Genomic DNA, 24,543 nt, shown 5'->3' with positions numbered 1-24,543 from the left:
GCCCTTTAGAGTTAAATGTATTTTCCATCACAGACATCTTTCACTCTGTTGCTCCCGGCACCTCCGGCCTCCTTCTGCTAATAGTTGCAGGGTCATTACTTGCTAATTTGCACATCAATTTGGTTGCCTCCAGATGTAAGGGAGTCATAGCTTCAATTGTTTCTATGTTTCTGCAAATTAACTCAGTTTTCTAACTTCAAGCAATCTTTTACTCTATTTCTGTCCTTTTTCCCAGTGTCTTATCTTTATCCATGTTTATGTGTGCTTTCCAGGTCAGGAAAGGCTTTTGGAAGCCCCCTCCCCAAATCTGGTTGGGTGACATCAGTAAAATCAGAGTGCTGGACCCCCACTTTCTGCACAAGACTGCAGACAAACTGCTCCGGATCCCACTGCACCCCAAAAGTAAACAGGTGAGAGATCCACTTCCACGTCACTGTTTTGAGAATCATGAACTGCAACTGTGGTGGCAATGCTTTTCCTTTGTTGCAGCTCATTAATATTTACTATTTCTGTCAACTTTAAAAGAATTTTCCCACTAGAACCTTCTCTCTTCTCTTTCTTGTTTGATCCCTTTCTCCCATACCTCCCTTTTTCCTCTTTTTCCCCTTCACTACTCCCCACATGAATGTTAAAAAGGCTGGATGGAGCATCCACCGATTAGCCACAGCTCGTAGAATGATATGTCTTAAGCGCTGTGATAAACAGTTTACTGGAAGAGGCATTTCTCTTGAAATGTAGCCAGGTCAATAGCAATTTTGTGGATCCAATTACTACAAAACATTATAAAGATAAGCTTCTGCTTGTCCTTCTGGCAGCTCATTACATGATAAGCTGTGTGTCTTCTAGGCTGCACAGTGAATCCCTGGGAAAATAATTGGCTTTTGAAGGAAAGCCAAAATATTGTATACATTTCAACCAGATGCTCTGTTTTTAGAAAAAAGCACGGTTCCCAGTGTTTCGTCTCTGTAAAGCTGATTATTGCTGTTTTTTCAGGAAAAATCCCTGCGTCAACAGATTAGTCGATCTTTATTGTTTTGTGATGTTTGGCTCAATAAAACAAACATGAAAGTAAAGGATAAAGTGAAGGAAATACAAGGTAACTTTAGCATAACATATCAAACAAAAATGGAAGCATAACCATAAACTAACTATGACTGAGGAGCAGTGATTGTGCAATGAGAAAACATAACACATGAAGTTTTTTTTTTTAAGTGTAGGCTACCATTGATTTATTTAGTTTCACAAATTGGACCTCAACTCTTTGGCTGAGGTGATTGGATTTTGAAACACCCTGGGATTTGACTAGAACCATTACTCATGTAGATGTTTTTATTGGCCCATTGCATCCCATCTGCCAAGTCGGTCTTGTTGTATGTTTGGTAGGGATCTTGTCTCTGACGTGGGCCTGAGCCAAGTTTTGTTTTGGTTCTGCTTGTTCCCCTCTCCTGAGCCCTCTTTGTCAAAGAGTGAGGTGTGGGGGGGGGGGGGGGGGGGCGAGGGGGGGGGGACTGCAGAGTGTGTGTTTGACTGCAGTACAAACACACGCTAGCTGGTGCATGAGAAGAGTGATCAGTGGGAAGGCAGCGATCCTACAGGCAATCAGCGGGCTCGCCCGACAGGAGCTCTGCGCCATCTGCACAGACTGGAAAGGGCCAACGGGGGGAGGAACGGTGGAAGGAAGAGAAGGAGAAAGATGGAGGGATAAAGCAATGGGGAGACCTAGAGCCTACAGACAGTTACAGAACATTATGCTTTCTTTAAGAATATTAAAACATCAGAAACTGAGCTAGCTTTATTGGAGTTTGCATTTTCTCCTCCTGCCGCTACCCTAGAGGAAGGTACTGGCATCACAACAGGAGCTGGTCCCTGGGTGTCGGACTATGGATGCTATATATATATATATATATATATCTATCTATATTAGTGCTGTCAGTTAAACGCGTTAACGGTGTTAACGCAAACCCATTTTAACGGCGTAAATTTTTTTATCGCGAGATTAACGTTCTTTTTGGCCTAGCAAACTTTGTAGTTTTTTTCACATGCTGTTGCAACAACTAGTAACGTTAGAAAAACTACAACACCACACCGGATCTAGCTAGACCAGAAACAAAACAACAGGCACGCCGCACACACTTGTTTGGGCTTGTGAGCCGGCCAAAGAGTAGTAGGCTAACATTACGTTTTGAGTGGATGGCGAGCGCGAGACGCCGAAATGGATGCCAATAAGATTCTGAATGGAAAGTTTACTTTTAAAAAGTTGTCAAATGGTTCTAATGACATGACCAAAGTGATCTGTGTGTTTTGTTGTTGTGAACTGAGCTATCATCGCAGCACGTCCAGTCTGAAATACCACTTGATGGCCAAGCACACAGCTGATGCCAATTCTCCGCCCCCTCGTCAAAGCCAGGCGACAAAAGCAGAAAGCAAGCCGATCCATTTTTCCATGTTGGTAAGAGCATTAAAATGAGAAAAAATAATTGGACAAAAAGAAATCTAGGGGCATTTAGAATAGATAAAAATGTGCGATTAATTGTGAGTTAACTATGACATTAATGCGATTAAATATTTGAATCGTTTGACAGCCCTAATATATTAGGGCTGTCAAACGATTCAAATATTTAATCTAATTAATTACATACTCTGTGATTAATTAATCGAAATTAATCGCATACATAATTAACGGTGCCTGAACTGATACTTTTTAAGAAAGTAAAAAAAGAAAAGAAAAAAAAGTGTACTAAACAACGGTGACATTAAAGAACGGCTTGTTTATTGCTAAGGCCATATGTTCAAAATTAAATGATTTAATAATAATGTATAACAATAACAATAACTTATTTCACTAGTAAATTGCTGTTGAATGACAAAAACAACAACCAGAGACATTTACAACAACTTCAAATGCACCACGATGCTGCAGTTTACCAGTTTCATTGAACGCACCGTCTGTGTTGTTTTTCCGACGGTAGCTGCAGATTGTTACATACCGGTGTTGAATCCTCTACAGTAAAATACAGACAAACTTTACACCGTTTAGCGTTAGCTGTCACCATTTTAACCGTGTTTAATCCAGCTACTAGCTAGCGGTAGGCTAACGTTAGCTGCTGTTGAGTGTAGTGTTAACTAGCGTCACATGCAGCGGTGTTTGTGTTTCCTGTATCGTCTGTTTCAGAGCATCAGAGAGATGTGCAGACATATCAGTGGCACCAGATTTTCGTCTGTATGCAAACGTCAATATAGAATGGATTAATCTGCGTTAATTTTTTTAACGCGTTATTTTTTCTCAGATTAATTAATCGAAATTAACGCGTTATTTTGACAGCCCTAATATATTGATATATATATATATATTAACAATATGAACAAGCTTAACACAGTCCTTTTTCTCTCACTATCTTCATTCTATATCTTGTCTTCTTCTGTCTCTTTCCTTATATCTGTCCTCGGTTATTCACATAGACTGTAAAAATAATTAACATAGCAGCAGTGATGTCACCCATTGGTTTGTGGACTACCATTTTGAAGTCTTGACATTGGCAATTTGGCCATTGCCATCTGGGTTTCTTGAACCCGGAAGTGACCATATTTGGACAAGAGGGCAGAGCTGGGGAGGATGAATCACCCCAAAACCAAAAACAAGTTATTTTAATGTACACAGTGCCATCAATATGCATTGCTTAGCCTCTACCATTATTGACAGCTCGGCGGGTAGAACCGCCCTAAAGCATGCCCTGCTAAATTATCAATTTTAAAATAAATGGGACCATAATTTACAAAATGAACATCATGTTGTATTGAAGAAGACTTAAAACTAGAGATTGAGACCATTATCTGAAAATGTTTGCTGAGGTAATAAATCAAGTGAGAAGTAGGGTCATTCTCATAGACTTCTATGTAAGCCGACTACTTTTTGCAACCAGTGGAGTCACAGTCTATTGTTATTCCTCATCCTCAAAATACCAGCAGGAGTCCTTACTGTAGCAGACCTCTTCTTTGCAGATACCACCTTCAGCTAATGAACTTGCCAGATAGACAAGGACCACCTCAACACACTCACACACACACACACACACACACACACACACACACACACACACACACACACACACACACACACACACACACACACACACACACACACACACACGCAGCCACTTCTCCCCACCTTTTCATTCCTTTGCATTGCAAGCACACAATGCACACACACATAACTCTTATGTTCACACCCCTTTCCCCAAACCCAAGCCTCTGCCCCAACCCCCCCCCCCCCCGCCCACCCCATGCTCCGTGGGCCTACATCCAAACTATGCGCCGGCCTACTGCAGACCTGTGGTGTTCGATCGTGTGCTGGCGACCACATGAGGCTAATACACACAGAATGTCAGCTGTGTCCCATTGTGGGGTCCTCAGTTTCTGAATTAAAGAAAAAAAGACGGGCTCAGTGCAAAAGCAAATTGATCTGGTGTAATGTTTTAGAGAGGAATGAAGAGTACAGTAAAGAGACTGTGTTTCAATTGCTTGTAAAGGCTGCCGTGGTTAGACTGCCTAGATATGGCAAAATTTCAACATGAGTGTACTTAAGCATAGCAACACGCACACACAGATACTAAACACACACTGCCATACACATGTGCTCTTTTTTCTTTCTTTTTATTAGGGAAACCAGAAGTAGAGAGTCTCTTTGCCATCTAACGTGTTGTGGCTAAAGAGTTGGATGCTTGATAAAAACTCCTTTTTGCATATGAGCTGAATTTGCATAGATCCAACACTCGACAACTAGCAGCTGAGTACCATAGGTAAAGTCTAAAAAATCAATAAGATGATATTGAAATTGTAATAGTTTATTTACATTATCTTATCTGAATGAATAGTCAGTATACAGAGGACCTTTAGTTTTGGTAAAAATCAATGGTTTCGACAATCATTAAACTGTGGATAGTGAAAATTTGGGAAACAGGCCATCGTAAATACTGGTATTGTATTATGCAATATAAGTGTCCTTGCACACAGGAGTCTTGCAGAGAAAACTTGATGATAACACAGAAAGCTGTAGAGGAGAGAGCTATGAAAAGGCAGTTGGGGAAAGTGTGCACATTGAGAGGGATGAAAAGAGAACGTTTCTTCTATATCCCAGTCATGTGGAAGTGATTCTCCTTCTTTCCTTTGTGAACATGGATAATCATTGACAGTAATATGGGAAATGGCAAACAACACAGGGAAATCTTAGTAAGAGTGTGCATGGCTCAAATCATTACATCTCACATTAGTTTTTATTTCTAAAAAGATGTCAGTGGGTCAGATAATGTCCCTTTATTTTTTTATGTTTTCCGCAAAGGCATATCACAAGTGCCAGGCAAAGAAACTTATGTATTTTAGCGCTATTTTTAGGACAAAGTTTTATTTTGTGTAGCATTACATGGGATATTGCCATTTTCTTTTCAATTGAAAATAGATTTGAAAAAATAGAAGAGAGACAGAGGGGGAAGACATTCAACAAAGTTTCCATAGATGCCCTGTTATTTGTATACAATCTCTTTTCGACTTTGAGTTAGCCAGAGGGTGTAATTGTCATCACGGCTGGAGTTTATTGGCCTTTCTTTTATCTCCTTGTATCTCTCATTCTTACTAATCCCTTTGGGAAATAGCATGCAACAGTTTTAGTGTTTAAGTTTTAGTGATACCAGCTTATGTGTACACAGTACCAATAATACATATTGTATTGGCTTGTTTAATGTTTTAACAACACTAAATTCAACCCTTCACCATGACACACTCATCAGCAGACCAAAACGGAATCCTTTTTACAGTTTTCAGCGGTGATACATAATGAAAATCTGTGGAATTTAGCAGACTGTTTTGTGCTTGGGGTGGAGATGTATTAACATATATAAATATATATACATACACATACATACTGTATATACATGTATACACGCAAGCATACATCAGAGATGTTCACAAGTCATTTTTTGGAAGTCCAAGTCGAGTCTCAAGTCTTTGAGCTCGAGTCCAAGTCAAGTCTCAAGTCTCTGGCCATCTGATCTGTCTCTAACACTGTATTGTTAAATCTTATGAATTCAAAGCATGTCCTGTAGCTACCATCCATACAGTACAGTATTAAAATCAGTTGTCTCAATCTGAGTAACGTATTCTGAATACTTGGATTACTTCCACATTGAATTGCATTTTATAAGTGTAGGAATGCAGCCATCACATACAGCTTACTAAACAGGCCTATTCTGGTGTGTTCTTCTGTTCCAACTGGCTGAATGTGTACCTGAACAAGCAGATAGATTTGTAGTATATGTAGTATTTAGGGCTGTCAAACGATACATTTTTTTAAATCGCGATTAATCTCTGAATTTCGATAGTTAATCGCGATTAATCGCATATTTTATCACATGATTAAAATTCTATTATTTTGCATTTCAGAACTGTTTTTAAGTACATATTAACAATCAAAAGCAATTTTTACCAGTGTATCTTGATTGGGAATCAAATGAATGCAAAGAAAGTTACTTTATGAATGATTTTAAGATTTGTAATTATTTATTTACTGTAAACAAAAGAAAAATGTGTGAATCTGTCATTATTGCACAATTCCTCCAAGTACCTAACTAAAAAACTAAAAATCCCTATCCTTACTAGAGTCAATATAGTGTTTAGTAACTCCTAAATAATGTTGATTACTCACTGATGTCCAGTGATCACCGGTTAATGAGACAGCGTTTGCAGCATCTTGCAGCAGTTCCAGTTGGGCTGCTTTCTCCGTGTCATACAGGCTGTGAAAACTACTGTCCACCTCGACGGCAACGAGACACGTCAGAACATGCCAACCATAGTACGTCTTTAAGACCCGAGTCCTCTACGATGCTGACAGGTCTGCAGTTAGTTGCCACCCGTTTCGCAAGAGCTGTAGTAATTTTTGGGGATTTGGTTTCATCCACAGGTCGGCAAGTAGCATGCTATGCTAGCGGGTAGCATCACGTTAACTGTACTACTATGCTTAGCTCCGTAGGTGGTAGCTCAAGTTTGACGTGCTTCGGTGATATTTTAATTCGGCTTTACACAATGTGCATATGGCTTTCGACTTGTCTACGAGCCGTCCGGGAATTTTGGAAAATAAAAAGCGCCATTCAGGATTTCATTGCTGCTGTCTTTCTCCATCATGGCTGCAGCCTGCAGCAGGATCATGTGTTACGAGGAAGTGGCAGCTTGATGATAAGTAACGGTGCTCCAAAGGGTCAAAATAGTAGTCTGTTAGGCACGACGCAAAGCCGAGTGAAGTGTAAAATAAATTAATAAATGCCGGCATGCGATTAATGCGTAAAATAAATTAATAAATGCCGGCATGCGATTAATGCGATTAAAAAAAATTAATCGCATCACGACGGCCCTTAATCGCATCGCGATTAACGCGTTAACGCTGACAGCCCTAGTAGTATTTGTAGTTCTGAACTGCATACTACAAAAATCTAACCGCAGTCTAAGCTACCACAAGCAAATTTTAGCTAACGTTAGCTACAAGCCCCCAGGAAGAGCGCCGAGTCTAAAAGCCACCATGGGCTTAGCGGATAACAGTGGTACTGCACCCCATGGCCCAGAAAGACTTTTCACATAGACTTTGTTATGGCGAAAGAAACGAAACGATAATTTGCCCGAACACTGAAAGGGTCCATGTTTAAAACATCACGTTTTTAACATTTTTAACATTCACTAGAAGCGAATCCAGAATTATTAAATTTGGCATGATGAACGCGCATAGTGGACGCGAGCAGAGCCGCGGGACTGCGCCCGCTCACATGACTGTTCTCCCGAGCTCATGTAGCTAGCTGTAATAATGGATATAGCTAGCTAATGGTTGTAATTCACCATGTGTTCTATTAATACGTCCATGGTATTATCTTATGAAGTTATGATACATCCGAGGGATGTATGTAGCTATGCTGTAAAGCCTGTTAGCTACGTGGATGTAACGTCATTAGTGTTTCCCAAACTGGCGGGCTATCGGCTAGCTAGCTAGTTGCTAACATCAGGGGTAGCTAGCATGGCTGTATTAAGATCTATACATAGCTAGTTATATGCCTACATAACGTTACTACAGACATAGTGATTACATCGCCTTGGTTCTGTCTTATGATACATCCGAGGGCTGTATGCTGTAAAGCTTGTAACATGGATGAAGGATGAAGCCGTGAATGAACTCTGTTCACGAAACTGCAGGCTAACAGCTAGCTAGCGCTAGTTAGTAGCTAGCTAGTAGCACAACATAATTATTCAATCTCCTTGGTTGTCTAGCTAAAGACATCTATCGTTTATTTAGCTAAGCATGTAAACGATAGAGAACAACAAAAACACAATGTTTAACGTTAGTGAATATTTTAGACAATGAAAATGGCGAGTTCATGAGTTCGCCACTTGTAAGAGACACGAGAGAGAAGCTCATGAACGCGCATGTTGCTACCAGTTGCTACCAGTTGCTACGACAACACAAACAAATTGTTGCTAGTGCGCATGCCCATCGTGAGCCAACCAGCGTTATGGGCCAACAATGCGGAAGAGCCGAGCTCCATGTTTGCTTTATGCGCTTTTGAGCACTCTCATTGGAACGTACGGGGCTTCCCGCCGAACACTGTATCCAGTTCTCTTAATACATCCATGGTTAGCTAGCATGTCAAACAGGGCTATATCAGTCTTTCAACGACTCTGGGGCTAGTAAATCAGCACGTAGGAGAATGTAAAGTCGCACGTCAACTATAAAATAGCAAGGTGACCAGTAAAACTACAGCATAGACGACTACCCTTGGCTAATACAAAAAAAAACTTAAGATGCTTCTTCAGGTTGGAGGTGGAGTAATTTGGACGCTTGGCAAGCAGAGGTTGCACTGCACAGTTATATTTCGTTCTCCCTGTTCTTTCTTTAATGTGAAATGCTGTTTGAATTTCCAAGATAGAAACGCATTCCTGCCCTGGCTCTGTTGTGCTGGTTCTGGCTCCATCTCTACCTCTATCAGTGATCACCATTGATATATATAAAATGGACCAACAGATCCCGTTGCTCTGGACGAAGACCAGTGAAGGATATTAGAAGCACTTTTCTGGTGATGGCTGAGCGTTACTGCGCAGCCTCCAACTGAGAGAGACGATGTAAATGTGACATGAGCAACCTGTCTGAAAGTTGTCTAATTTTTTCGTTTTCATATTGGGGCTTCTGGAAAATGCATGGAGTTGGCTTAATTTATTCAGAGAGTGAATAAACTCGTGAAACAGAGAAGTATCGTCATGTAATCCATTGATTTCAACAATGTAACTGTATTCTAAATACCAACTATTTAAATTGTAACTGTAACGGAATACAGTTACTCATAATTTGTATTCTGAATACGTAAACGTCGGTACATGTATTCCGTTACTCCCCAATACTGACAATGTGCATATGGCTTTCAGCCCGTCTGGGAGTTTTGGAAAATAAAAAGCACCATTCAGAATTGTGTTGCTACTGTCTTTCTCTATCACGCCTGCAGCCTGCAGCAGCAGAGTGCAGCAACGGGTCAAAATAGTAGCCTGTTAACCGCATCACGATTAACGCATTAATGCTGACAGCCCTAGTTATTATATTAATTATTTTGTTGTTTATAATTTAAATTTATGTATTAATATATTTTTTCTATATTGTCTGTTAATATCCATGCTTTTGTGTCTGAGGACTCAAAAATTTGATGGCATGTCTCAAGGAGCTCCTCGTTATTTTTCACTGTGGTGCCTTACAATAGGAATTGACCACAATGTTCCCATTATGGTTGAAGGCCATTGTTTTGGACCATTCAAATTGCAATCAAAATTTTACCATTAACAGAATCTCAGTTGTGTGCCATCCAGGCAGGCTGTTACGTCATGAACCATATGCATTGATCCTAGCATTGATTTCTTTAAGGCAAATAACAAGGTTGTCAACAGGTCTCAAATTTTCTAGATGAAGCAGAAAACTGTATACATTACAGTGGACACATAGCCTACTGTTCTTTATTTGCTATGCATAAAGCCTAAAAGCAGCCAAATAGCAGCTATACATAGAAAGAAATTACTATGATGAACATAACACTCCAGCAATAAAATAGTCTACATGTTTTTAACCTTGCAATAAGGACAGGGTAATCGACTAAAAAAAGCACCAGCATACACTATAATGTTTTTTTTCTTTTAATACATTATTTTCTTAGCTGAAGGTTAATACATTTCTCAAGTATTTTGCTTCAAATACATCAAGGGGAAGTTGTTACTTGTTCTGGTACTGGTCTCAAGAATGCTTTTCTTCAGAAGAGGCCATACTAAGGTAGTGAACAAGCTGCTGGAAAAGACCCAGTTTGCAGGGGAACGTGCAGTAACTCTTCTGTCACACAACCAAGACCTTTAGGAAGCTGCGAGGGAGGAGGGGTCAAGGGTACAGGTAGTGTTGAGTAAAAGAAGACACCACATTGTTGAACAAATATGCAGTGACTGAATTACAACTGTAAAGCGCACACAAGTGTGCTTTAACTGTATATTTTACCTAATGTTAATTACCTCTTCTCTGAGAAAAGCTGCAAGACAAAATGAGGGTTATCTTTGTTTTAAATAACCTGGAAAGTTTGATCCCGCTTTTGCACATTTCATAATGTTCCTTTAAAGTGTTTGGGTTGTTTTGTTTTGCAAGAAGCTCACATGATGTTTCACGTTACATAACAGTCATTTGGCAGATACTTTATTTCAAAGCAACTTACAGTAAGCACATCCAATCTTTGTAGGAACAAGAGCAAGATGTCATAAAATTTGTGCTGTAAGTTTTGCACGAGGTTCACAAAGATTAATGCTGAGGTGATTGGACAGTATTATGTACATGTGGAAGGCTTGTGTTAATGAACTGCAAGTGAAGGTCAGGAGCAGCTGTTTCTGTTGCCCTCTATTTCCATCTAGTGGTGGAATGAGTGGCTGCACTTCAGTCTATTATTCCTGGCTGTGTAAAACTCTCAACACTAGCTTTTACTACAAAACAGATGCACAATTAGCATTTTACTTTTTACATACATTCTTATTTCATAACCTCTTTTATGTGTCAAGCAAATGTTATGTTGAGTGCATGTAGATTTTTAGTTAACATCACATACCATACAGACAAACATTGTATTGCAAGAGCTGCTTAATCTGTCAGGCTGTTATGTGTATGATGATCATTTTTAAGTGCTTCTGATTTTATTTGTAGGAATTGCCATAATCCGAGTGAAATTTGGTGCAGTTGTGTGTTATCGGCTGTCTGCCAGGGAGTCACCAATTTCAGAAATGTTCAAATCCTACACAGATGGGCTTTAAAAAGTTTGTCAGGAGACACAGAATTATGGCAGTGTGCTTTCATTAAGTTTTGTTTGTTTCAGCAGCCAGTGCATCCTACCACGGGTATCCTCGCTGTGTTTGTTGCTCTCAACTACTGTGATGTGGTCCACATTGCTGGTTTTGGATACCCCAACACAAAGAGCCAAAAGCACCCTATCCATTACTACGGATATGACACTATGAAGTCTATGAAGGTGGGTTCCAGTCATCTACTTCAAATGTAGTCTCTGTTTTAACATGCTGTGTTATAACATACAAATGCTCTTTTTTCTATTTGGTGCAGAATTCTTACCATGACCTCAATCATGAAGCTGAAGCCTTAAAAAGACTGGAGGATTCGGGAGCCATTTTGTACCTGCACCCACATTGATGATACACCCACTTTTCCAGTTTGATTTAATCCAAAAATAAATGATTGCACACCAAATCACATTTGAATGTGGTTTAGGTCATCCCATCCAAATGAAATCTTAATGTGCCTTCTGCAGTGGAATGCAAGACATTATGCTGGTGCATTAAGGCATAATTTGGTGACACGAGTGTCACAGATCTAGCTCTGAAGAATGTTTATCTTCCTGGCGCCTAATAGAGGTGCACGATTCAGAAAATGTCAAGATTCGATTCAATATTGATTTTTAGGCTCAAGATTCGATTCAAAATCGATTTTCGATTCAAAAACGATTCACAGTATGTAAATGTAGTTACTTTTCCCATGTGATTGCAGTAGACATACAATTTAAAAGAAAAGAAACAACAAATTAAATGTAGTTTGATATTACTTTATATGTCTTCATACAAAAAAACCAAAAAACTTTTGCAACTAAAAACTGCAAAAGTGCCAAGCTTTGGCCAGCTTTCAAATACATTTAATTCAAGTATAAAATAAAACTGTTAAATAAAAAGAGCTTTTCGTTCAGAGTTCGGTGGGAGTTTAGAGCATTGAAAGAGTGCGTTGGTTGACTGGCATGTTAGGTACTTTAGGTTGTTGTCCGTCCACGTCTTTAATGTTAATCTCTGGGTGATGCCGTACCATGTGAGTTCTCAAGTTTGTGGTGTTTCCAAAATACTTAACTTTCGCTTTGCAAAGCCTGCATATAGCATGATTCCTATCAAGTTTCGTCTTCCCCTCGAGGTTATAAAAGCCAAAATGTGCCCAAACTCTCACCTTCAATGAGGATGGTTTGCCATTGTTTGCGCCGACTAAACTACTTCCGCTGCACTCGTCCTTTTTTTTTTTTTTTAAATGTTTATTGATCCCCAGTGGGGAAATTACAATTTACACTCTGTTTGTTAGAAATCACTACACACAGGCCTGAAAGACACACACATGCTCAGGACCTATTCATGCACAAATGGAGAGATGTCAGAGTGAGTGGGCTGCCAGTGCTGGACCAGCGCCCTGAGCAGTTGGGGGGGTACGGTGCCTTGCTCAAGAGCACCTGGCAGTGCCCAGGAGGTGAACTGGCATCTCTCCAGCTACCAATCCACTCTCTGTACTTTGGTCCGTTCCCAACCCAACTCCCTACGGACTGAGCTACTGCTACCCCCACCCACTTCTTTTGATTATGACAGGTGTCAGTGTGAATTCGACACAGCGCCATCTATGGGTATGGCAAGCTAAACTCATTTCAGGACAATAGTATACACGCCATTACAAAACGAAAAAAAAAAAAAAATCAATTTTTGGAATTCTATGAATCGATTTTGAATCGGTAGAGCTTGAATCGCGATACGAATGTGAATCGATTTTTTTGCACACCCCTAGCGCCTAATGTTCTGTCAAACTCCAAGACATTAAACGTGATTTACCTGCTTTTTAAACAACTTTCCTTCAATTTGTCCAGTAGAATAAACGTTGGTAACATAGCAGTTTTTAAAGTTTTGTAACTTTAAAGGTTTTAAATCACAACTTTCATAGTTAGTTTGCAGGACATTAACTATTCATGTGGCTACCCAGTTGTCAGTTTGTGATAAGCAAAGTTACATCACATTATATCTGGACTTTTGATAATTCCAATGCTTTGATGTTGTTTTATTGGTCATTTGTGTGGGTTCATAACTGCTATATCATAGGAATCAAGCATTTCAGATCTACAGCTCAAATGTTTTTTTTTTGTTTGCAGATATTTCATGCATATAATTGAGCTGCAAAACTAAGCAGACCAGATTATTATTCACCGTATACACTTGCCACGGTTTGAGTTTCATTTTCACTATTTTCAAGTCAGAATCTATTTTACAGTAAAGATGTGTGTACGAATCTATTGAGATGTTTTGTGAATTTAACTTTCAATGTACATTTTAGTTTGAATGAAAGGAAAATGAATTGATCACAATCCTGATTTACACAATTTTAGATTCACTTTACCTTTAGATCTCTTGGACTGGAAATACAACTTGTATTTTGCCAATTTCTTAGAGTGTTTGATTACAGTTGTCTGTTTTTTATTTTTATTTATTCAATCCTTTTTGTTTGAGGTGGGGGGCTATTTTTTTTTTTTTAGAAACAATACCAGTAAATGGTGCCACTGGATATTTTTTATTGTACAGAAAATGAAATCATTTTTAATTAAAAGTAAATCAAAATGAATCTCATTTGATTCTTATTGAACATATTTTTTGTCAACTTCACATGGATTATTGAACATGCTCATATATCCACTGTATGGAAATCCCAACACTTTCATTCACATTCATTGACTAGAGTGAACCCGCATTGAGCTGCTGCTTGCCATTAACATTGATATCATTGTACACCACTAGATGGCAGACAGCCTCTATTGCGTGCATATTACAGTAGGTAATCTACTGCACTGCACATGGTGCAGTCATGCAGCAGGCCATCTCAAGGTGCCTGGGGTAATGGTAACAGCAAAACTAGCACTAGCACATGTGTTAGTTAGGGAACACATGTACATGTACAGTATGGACATCTGGAAGACTGGGAAATTTCACATTATAATTGAGAATGACGAACACGCATATGCCAGTAGCGACAGATGTTAACGATGGTTTCTACTCTCTGTAAGCACGGCCTGAATGGAGTTGTGCCCTTGGCATTTATAAACTAGGCTCACTCGTATGGTGGTACAATATCAGCTGTGACAGGGTCCAGTTTATCAGCTGAGATCAGAACGACAGTAGACATTTGTTGTGCTTTCAATCATAGGAATGTACAGACAATGCTGGAACACTACTGCTACTATAACTACTACTACTACCACTTATAATAATAATAATAATAATAATAACAATAGTAACATCTTAGTTATTGTGACACATTCCTATTCTCATTCCATATTCTGGTGTGAATGTGTTCTTTTATGAAGGTAAAATCTCAAGTGATGCACACCTGAGTGCAGTGTTGTATCTTTTGAATAGTGATGTAGACTTTCTCCTCAAGATCAGACTGTAAGAACGATGAAAGAAAGATGAACTGTGCCATTGTCTGCTACTAGCAGAACTCAATTGACATGAAGGGGTGTTTTTACTACCGGTTACTAATTCTGCTATTGCATGTTAGCTCAGCGGTGTGTTCTGTTCTGTCTAAATCTGTGTTTTGCCTGCATGCTGCTGATATGGAGGGCAATCCTGTTTGCAGCAGGGCAAAGACCACAATCATACGCCTACCTTCGTATTCAGTTTACTAGAATGGTCAATTGTTGGTACTCACTGATTTTCTTACCACTGAAAGCCAATGTGACAAACAAAATGTCCTTTTTTAGTCCATTTAAAGCACATCATTTCAGTTCTGAGAGCTATCTATATGTGTGGAGGGGTATTGTCTCATACTGTAAAACCATCAGGGGCGATTCTAGGATCAGACCTTTAGGGGGGCTCAGCCCCTAATGAGAATGTGACATGGATACAGTGCCTTGCAAAAGTGTTAACCCCCCCCTGCTAAATCAGTAATTTCATTAGCCGATAATTTCTGAACTAGCTACTGAACAACAACGTCAGCTAACGTTTTTTGACACTATTAACACTATTGACACGCTTAAGCCCCCCTAAAAGGGGTCTAAAATCACCAATGAAAACCCTCCTTTTTCATCCCCTCCTCAAGCATTCAGGCATAGCACACACGCACAAGCTCCACATGTTCCTACTCAGATGTACAAAGACTGAAAACACCTCACCTATATTGATTCTTTAAAATATGTAACTAGACATTATGTAAATTAGCTGTACTTCTGATAAGCATTTGTTTTCCGTACAACACAGGAAGTGTTGAAGGAAGAACCCAGTCACGTAACGCTTAATGGGCTTTGTTCACTGCTCTTACACAACAGGAAGTTACATAATTGTTTAGGATATGTGTGAATCTAGGGGCTGTTTATATGACAACTGAAAATCAGGTCAGACTTTTCAGGAGAATCTATTGTACTGTAAGCACACCTTTGAACCCCAAGGTCCACATTGGGCTTTAGTATGCCACAGAAGGAACATGTTATGTACAGCGCTGTTAACCAAAGCATCTTACGGTACAGTGACTACATATTTTTAGCCTGGGAAGCTCCTCTGTGAATTAACTCTTAACCCTTGCACCGATCACGCTGTGGTGTACTAACTAAGCCCATTTATGCATGTTACGGTGACAGAATGAGACTGTGGCTGCACTAAACAATAGGATTCGTTTGAAATGCAAAGCTTTGACCTTTCAGGTAGACCCACAATACACTATGACCCTAAATGCATTGGTTGTAATTTTCCAAAGCAGCAATTTCATAGAAAAATACGTGGCCCATGATGATTGCTGTGACACTGTGTAAGTGCAGTCACATGCAGGCCGAAGCTCTGACAGTGTGATTGTTATTACAGTATATCTCATTACACCATCTGCTCTATGCTCTCAGCCTGATAATGCCACACCATACTTTAAATCAGTTGTTTTCTGTGAATAAAAGTGAAAAAGAAAGCTCTCGTATGCAGTTTGGTGTCGACAAATGGGATCAGAAGCGGGAAGACTTTTTTTTTAGGTGCTGCAAGGTGTCGGTTTTCTACCTTTAATCATTGAATTGATGATATCAGGTAGCCTACACAGTGATGTAGTGACGACACCCGAGGGCGTCTTGTTTTCATCCTTGTTGAAAAAGAATGAAGACACACAATGTGGCTCTATGATGTGTCTGTGTATGGAGCCCAGCGGACAGTTTGTGTGGGAAGAGACAGAAGAGGTACAGTACTGTATGTAGCCAGCTACCTAGAGAGAGGGCATCTTGCCTGGCTCACTGATAACTCCCCCACAGCCCAGAGAGCTGCTGTGAGTCAGGTGCTCATGACAACAACACTACCATGGGAACCAGGAGAATGAGTAGAAAAGAAGAAGAGTGAGGTAAAAAAAAAAGATAAGCCGCTTTTCTCCAGTGTGAGTTTTGCTAGTTCTGCTTTTTCCTTCATAAAGCCCCTTTTCCCGACTCTCATGTGGGCACTGCGTCCATGTGATGTTCAGTATAATTTCCATCCATTCCTCCTTGCAGAGAGGCTTTGGGCTGGAAAAAAAGCAGTGTGTAATGCACAGTTTTATTCGGTAACTGAAAAGGACAACTGTCAAAAATAGCAACAAACTGAAAAAAACATTACCAAAAAAAAAAAGAAACAGACTAATTCGCAACACTTTATGCTAAGTAGTTCCATGTATCTGTTGCTCAGCCCAAAAGGTCAGCCAACTCAGCTGATTTAAAGGCTAACACGCCATCATTGTTTTCTCACAGGCAGCCAAAGGAGTATTTTCTGTTAGCTCAGTATTTGTTCACTCATTAAAAATGACACAACATTCATTCACATTCAGTGAATGGGCTGCTTAGATGTAAATTTAGGTTTGTATGACGGTTTTATTATCAGGTTTTATGAAGGTTATGTTTGTATGTATTTTAATAAATGCTATTACAAAGACATAAAGTCACTGTGGAGTAAATGCTGGAGGAAACAGGACCTGTTTTGAGCGCAAGTTAAGCCACAAGTCAGAGTTAGAGTAAGTCACGTTTATAATCTTCCAAAAAAAAACAATGATTCAAGAAACAAATAAATATGTAACGATATGCTTTTGTCCTGTTTCGATTCTTTCAGGATACATGGGTGCCGATTCGATTTGTATTGCTATTTTCATTCATTGCGATTCTAGAAGTATTGTGATTCGATAGTATTCAGTATTGCAATTTTCTTTTCCTTCTTTAACAAAAACAAAAATTGAATAATACGCTTCTGGAGACAATATATTAGCTGTACCGTATAAACAGAAAATATTTAGGTGAATTGTTGGTAAAAAAGAAAGAAAATATTGATTCTAGGAAAATAATCGATTTCATGATACATACGGTTTAAATTTTTTTCCCCACCCTTTCTTTCTGATGAGGCTGTGACACAGACAGTTGGCATATTCTGAACACCAGCCATGGCAGAATAGAGGTCTGAGGTCAGAGAAGAGAATAGATGTCCTAATCTCTGAATGACCTCCAGATACATATACACTGTAAATGTTTTGTGTGTGTTTGGATGTACTGATTTGTTCTGGCTCCATGTGCAGATCTCCAGGTTGTTTGTACCGCTAAGCCACATAAGACTGTTATCCTGCTACACACATACTGTAGAGTGTGACAATCCCGTCCTCCTTCTGTTGTGCCAAACAGGGTGGAGTTTTTATCTTGGCACTGCTCTTTCTGTCAGTCTGTTGGTACATCTGTCTGCTTGTCCTCGAGGGCTGGATGTCTGGAGGCAGCAGTGTGTACTGTACCTCTATAACACACGACCCAGTATTTTATTTTATTTTGTGTCACCGGAGATGGCAAAGGATCTCACACATGCTGCATGACTTGAATGCTGAATCAGGCAACTTCACACAGAGTGGTGTGGCAGACTGTACAGGCAGTGTGTGTGTCTGTCTGTGTGGGGTGGGGGAATAGGGTTCATGTCCCCTCCAATGCTGAACAGGCCTACAGACAAAGAAACAAAAATCTAATATATGGCATGAACAGACTCCAAAGCAGAATAAGGCCCATATCTATAAAACCCGTAAAAACCTTGTTTCTAATCTCGGGTATATCTCTATAACTGTAAATATTCATGACAAAATAATTAACAATTCACATTCAATATTTTTAATGAGTTTGATACTTAAAAACTTAGATAATCGGTGTGGGTGCTTTGATTAGATTTGTGACAAGTTTAAATATAAAATACTCATTGCCTGTTTAAAGTTAAAAGCATTCATGGTCTGTAATACATTAATGAGTAACAATTCTTTGGAGCTGACTAAAACCATTACAGTGTTTTAAGACAGTAAATACAATTTTAAAAAGTAGTTCCTGGAGATTCTTTCTATTTTCTACTGTTCTGTTTACTTCCCCATTGTACACCTTTTTGTTCAATACAAAATTATTAAAAAGGGAAAATGAGATAACACAAGCTAAGAAGCTTGCTAATGGTCAGCTAGCTCGTTAGTTTAAAGGAACACGCCGACTTATTGGGACTTTAGCTTATTCACTGTATCCCCCTGAGTTAGATAAGTCCATACATACCCTTCTCATCTCTGTGCGTGTCGTAACTCTGACGCACCCACCGCTAGCCTCGCTTAGCACAGATGCTGGAACGCCAGCATTTTCCTATTTACATGTTGTGATTTGTATAGTCACAGCGTGTACAAATAACAAGGTCACATGAGACAGCCATCTTCTAACCGTATACAAACTGGGAACTATATTCTCAGAAGGTGAAGCACTGCTACTTCTGCTACTTGGGTGGAGTGATTTGCTCGTAGCACCTGAGAAGCCCATGTGGTGAGGAGCAGAGAGTTCGCTCAGAGTTGGAGTAATATCACTCCGCCCAAGTAGCAGAAGTAGCTTTGCCTTCTGAGAATATAGTTCCCAGTATGTATACGGTTAGAATATGGCTATGTCTCATGTGATGTTGTTATTTGTACACACTGTGACTATACAAATCACAACATGTAAATAGGAAAATGTTGGCGTTATTTTGTCACTTATTGGGAGAAGTAGGCTAGATGGAGCTGGTTACCTCCAGGATCTGTGCTAAGCGAGGCTAGCGGTGGGTGTGTCAGACAGAGTTACGACACACACGGAGATAAGGAGGGTATGTATAGACTTATCTAACTCTGGGGGATACGGTGAATAAGCTAAAGTCCCAATAAGTCGGCGGGTTCCTTTAACTCAACGCTGTGAGGAGAATAAATTCAAAAAGTTCATTCAAAATACATATTTATACCATGGACTCCTGTCATGGACTCTTGTCTCATAACTATTGGATTCATCAGATTTTGATTCAGATCCAGATTGCTGCATACAAATAGGTGACATCACAAATTTCAACTCAGCCCTGCCCACTTCTAACCAGTGAGAAGAGAACAAAGAAATACAGAAACCTTTTAATAACCAAACTGTTCAAACTTCATCAGAAAATGTTTGTGTTGTAGTAAGAAACTGGGAGATGTGAACAATGTGAGCTCCCAGTCCACAGGCATCTAATATTCAAACTTTACACCTCCGCAGTAGTTGATACATATTAACATCAGAGCTATTGGAGCGCATTATGAGTTTGGCTTTTTGGAGGACAGACGCTGCCTCCTCCTCACTCTGAGAAAGAGAGGTGGATATAATGTTTCAATTTGCACTCATTATTAATCAATATATCATATCTAGTTTTATATAATACCACTGCTCATTACAGATTGCAGAGTAGCTATCATAAAGGATTTCATTTTCATTTAGCACATTTTCAAAGAAATTGTACCTTATTTACCCTTATTCCTTAATGTTTTCTTTTACTACTGAATTGTTTCGTATTATACTGTAAGTGCATAGTAGACATTTATATGGGACTGACGTGGTGACACCAGCAGGGTAGAACAGAGACAGTCCCTTATTTGTCTTGTTTCTTTATGTCACACTGACACTATTTATTCTTTATTAAAATTGTTTGCTGACACATGGGAGCACCTCACTCATGCTGTGTTGACTGTAAATCCAGACGAAAAGAGCTTGGAAAAGAGTGATGATGGGATCTGTCATACAGGATCTTACTGTTATTGTTATACACAGATAAATAAAAGACTGAATGCATGATGATATTGTAAGCTCGAGGTAAGCATTGGGGTTTCTTTTGCATCATGTTCTGCCTCTGCCTCTATCTTTCTCTCTGAAATAGAATCAGAGCTGCTTTGGATAATTGAGTGGCATATTGCACTCTTATGGCGAAATGTGTTTTTTTTGCTTGCAATGTGCACTTATATAATAATGCCGTCGCTTTTTCAATCTCCAATCGACTATTTGGAGTAAGCTGAAGCCTTTTGTACCTGTCAACCACCTCTGGATGTGGTAATGACCACCCACGTTATCAAGAGGTCAATTCTCTCTTTCTCCCTCTCCTTGTCTGCTTGTAATACAGAAGCTTCAGTAATGACCATACAAAATAATGTAAAAATATCGCCAGAGGTGGATGGTTTCATAATGCCTAAAAATGATTTTGTTCCTGTCTAAATGATATTCATAAGCAAATACTCTGAGTGGTGCAAAAGAGCTCCTCTACAAAATCCACTCGTCAACACTGTCACGGTAATGGGAATGTCTATTTCGCACTGTAAACCCAGATTTAGTTGTAATTAAAGTTTTTAGTGATCACTACCTATTCTTTTATGTTTTATTAGAACCATATTCATTACTAAATCACATTAGTTGTTTGTAATAATCAGCTTAAGTATGCAGTACACAGATCATATTAAGCATAGATAACTAAGTATGTTAAGTTTCTGGATGGGAGGGGCGGGGTCCTTTGAACTGTTCTGCGTCGAAGCGATGCAAAGGCTCATGGGAAAAATTATTCTATGTTCTGAATGGTTTCTGTCCTAGTTAAAGTATGTTTTAATAATGTTATAACAATGTTTTGGGTGTGCATTTATGTTATCTGGGTTTTAGTTTTGTATGGTTGATTTAGTGTTCATGTTTGTCTACATTTATTGTTGCACCATGACCGAGACCCGGGTGGGGACTGATGGGGTCTGTGCATGTTCACTGGTATGTCTGTAAATTGGAAAGCAGTAATGCTGCTACTGATGGGGTCTGGGCAGGGGTCTCATTCAGTGGCAAACACAGATTAGAAACCTGTAACTCTGACTCCTGAGTTAAGGTTTCCCCTTGACTCAGGATCCTTTTCCTTATTTAATAGAAACAACTACATAAAGTGAACATGATGATATTTTTTTGGTGTCCTGTATGCATTTTGTTCACATCGGTGTCCCAGGATGTTTTAGCTGTATGAAACATATAGCAAATATGAACAACTCTCTTTATACTCTCTCCATTGAAAAAACGACCTCTAAGGTTTTATCACAGCTCTTTGACAGGGAAAGTGACATAGACGAGAATGCGTCTGAGAGTGAGAAATGTTGAGGAGGATCATGATTATGAGGCATCCTCCTCTGATGAGAAAAAGACTGTAGGGGTTAACAGTCTTGTTGTCTCTCAAACATCAGCATATGCTGTTCTCTCTTGGCCTCCAGTGGACACGTTCACCTTCCAAAAATGGAAAGTTATCATGGTCCCTCTCCCTACTTGAACTGTATTGGGACAGTTGGAAAGACCTGGATGGGACCCACTTACAAGCCCAAATTGGGTTAATCATTTTGGCAGGACTGTCCAAGTCAAAAGGTGAAACAACAGCAAAGGCAACATAAGACATTCCATGTTTCCAACTGTCATACACTTTGTGACAAACTCTCAGCGATACAGGATGCATGGGATAAGTGGGTCCAGCAATTACCCTCTCATTACAATGCAGGCCCCACGTGACTGTGGATAAATGTCTGGTTGCATTTCGTTGGCGCTATCCCTTCAGACAATGCATACCAAACAATCCGGACAAATGCGGTATCAAAATATGGGTAGCATGCACAGTTCAGCTATCTCTGGAGTATGCAGGTGTAAACTGGGAAAGCACCTGAAGAGAGAATTAGGACATGAGGGTGGTACTAGACATGGCAGAAGGTTTAAATGGCACTAGAATTAGAATAATGTGATAATTTTTTCCCACTGGACGCCCTGGGTTAAGACCTGCTAAAAAGGAAGCTCACCACGTTAAGGACAGTAAGAAAAAACCAAAAGCCAAAGCTTTCTTTAAAATTTTAGGTCAATCAGTGATTTTATGGTAATTTGCATATTTTTTAGTTGAGTAAAGGGTATTCTGGATGTATAAGGGGGGCAGAGGGGAGGCTATGTTTGATCTAAAGGGGTATTTAGGTAGTCAACAAAGAAACATAAAGTACCTGACATAAAATTGGGTGATCATTTTAATTACAATAATTTTCTGGAGGTTTAAATTTCTGGGGTCAAATTGACCCCAAGGATACGGGGTGTTAGTAAATCTGAGGATAAAGAGTCATGGTCCAGCAGGAAACATCAATATGCTTAGTAGAGTGAGAGCTACACATAGGCCTACTTAGTAATCAACTCCCCTTCTGTATTCAAGCTGCCTACAGATTATTTTAAAGGAGATCTGACACATCTGAATTTATTTCATCCTGTTCAAGGGGGAAAAAGTGCTACAGTAAGCAAATGAGGGACAAGACCTTGATTAGCTGGCCCTAGAGAGAGAGAGAGAGAGAGAGAGAGAGAGAGAGAGAGAGAGAGAGAGAGAGAGAGAGAGAGAGAGAGAGAGAGAGAGAGGAGAAAGAGCAGCATCAAGCTGGTAAATCTACATACCTTCGTAAAAGGCACCAAAAAAAAAAGCAAAACAGCATTGCTTTACATCTCGGTCGACCCTGTGGTCCTCAATAAATCATTAAGCTGTAAAAGATCACTTTTGTAATACAATGTGTTGTGCCTGGTTAAACCATGACCAGGTGCAAGGCAACAATAAATCATATTTACTGTGTCTACATGCAACAACTTTTGATTATGGTGTGATTCTGGGCCATGATGCAAGTGCAAATATACATTAAGTTCACCAAACACTACACAAGACCATCGCTGCAGACTGAGGAAAATATAATTTATTTCTCTCCATATATCCAAATCAGTCAACATGGAGAATCACAACAAAACATGTCCCAGTTTTCATGCTACTACAGTAGTGTGCATAACACTGTTAGCGCAGCAAACAACAGACAAACATAATATACTGTAGTACAGGTTACAATTACAGTAAACAAAAAACATCAAATAAAAAAAACCTCTGAAAAAAACTGAAAATACAGTACAGAAAATACTAAACTTACCTGCTTATAGTGCTTAAACCTGATTGGTGTGTCTACAAATAAGCAATCATGTGTTTGCGCACCTGATGTTTCACAGATTGGCTCATAGGTGTGGTAATTTGACAGTCAGTGCATTGGAATTAGGGTTGCACGATATTGACAAAAGGTGATATTGCGATACTGATTATGAATATTGCGATATCAATATTAATTTTTATATTTTTAAACATGTAAAATTACAAAGGTTACGGGAAAACGCATCAAAATTAGGGCTGGGACGATTCGTCGACGTAGTCGACGTCATCGATTACGTAAATGCGTCGACACAAATAATTTGCGTCGACGCGTCACTAAATAAAATAAATAAATAAAACTTGCGTGCAAATCAATTAATGTAATGCGGAACTAATGTAATGCGGAATTACTGTTAGACACGCGGGTTCTAGGGACACCTAATCTGTAGCCCCGCCTTAGCTCTGAAGCTAGCCGAGCTCTCCGCCTACATGCAGGTTTTTGTCAGGTCCACAGTCCAGTGAGTGAGTCAGAGATAGCGACACGAAAAGACAAGTACGGCGAGTGATGGCAACCCACAAGAGTTAGAGGACCCACCGGCCTCTTTTCGAGACTGTATGGCTGCACCCTGGGGCCTCCCGTGTCATGCCCTCTCGTCTCAAGCCGTCCTGCCTGGTGCCTTCTCTGCCTCGAAAACTTTGGTCTTCGAGTCAGTTACAGTAGTAGGCTACAGGCGAGAGAGTGGTGGATAAGACGAGGACTGTGTGTCGGCGTTGTTCAGCAGTTGTTGGGTATGTGAGTGGAAATACATCTAACATGCTAATGCATATCCGACGCCATCACCCAGATGTGCCAATCACTGGAACGAGACAAAAAAACTGTCCAACTTCTCCTCCCTACAGTGCTTAACCAGCCTTTAGATACAAATAATTAAAGTTAAATTACAGGGAGAAGAGCTTGGATGT

General features: G+C 39.6%; 1 protein-coding gene across 4 annotated transcripts in view; it reads left to right on the top strand.

Annotated features, from left to right (window-relative positions):
• st3gal4 (ST3 beta-galactoside alpha-2,3-sialyltransferase 4) overlaps positions 1-17,445 on the top strand; it is a 50,508-nt gene extending 33,063 nt beyond the window's left edge. For 3 of the 4 annotated variants that reach the window (XM_036004370.1, XM_036004373.1, XM_036004371.1), the window contains exons 10-13: positions 273-410; positions 11,412-11,561; positions 11,651-11,955; positions 13,142-13,960. In XM_036004370.1, coding sequence (XP_035860263.1) covers positions 273-410; positions 11,412-11,561; positions 11,651-11,737 — 375 coding nt within the window. In that variant the 3' untranslated portion in view covers positions 11,738-11,955; positions 13,142-13,960. Of the gene's footprint in view, positions 1-272; positions 411-11,411; positions 11,562-11,650; positions 11,956-13,141; positions 13,961-17,433 lie in introns of those variants that run through there. The other variant, XM_036004372.1, reaches the window with a different exon arrangement.
• The last annotated feature ends 7,098 nt before the right edge of the window (positions 17,446-24,543 follow it).

Source organism: Sander lucioperca, chromosome 8 (assembly GCF_008315115.2).
Source record: "Sander lucioperca isolate FBNREF2018 chromosome 8, SLUC_FBN_1.2, whole genome shotgun sequence".
Lineage (NCBI taxonomy): Eukaryota > Metazoa > Chordata > Actinopteri > Perciformes > Percidae > Sander > Sander lucioperca.
This window is presented reverse-complemented; position numbering and strand designations above follow the sequence as displayed.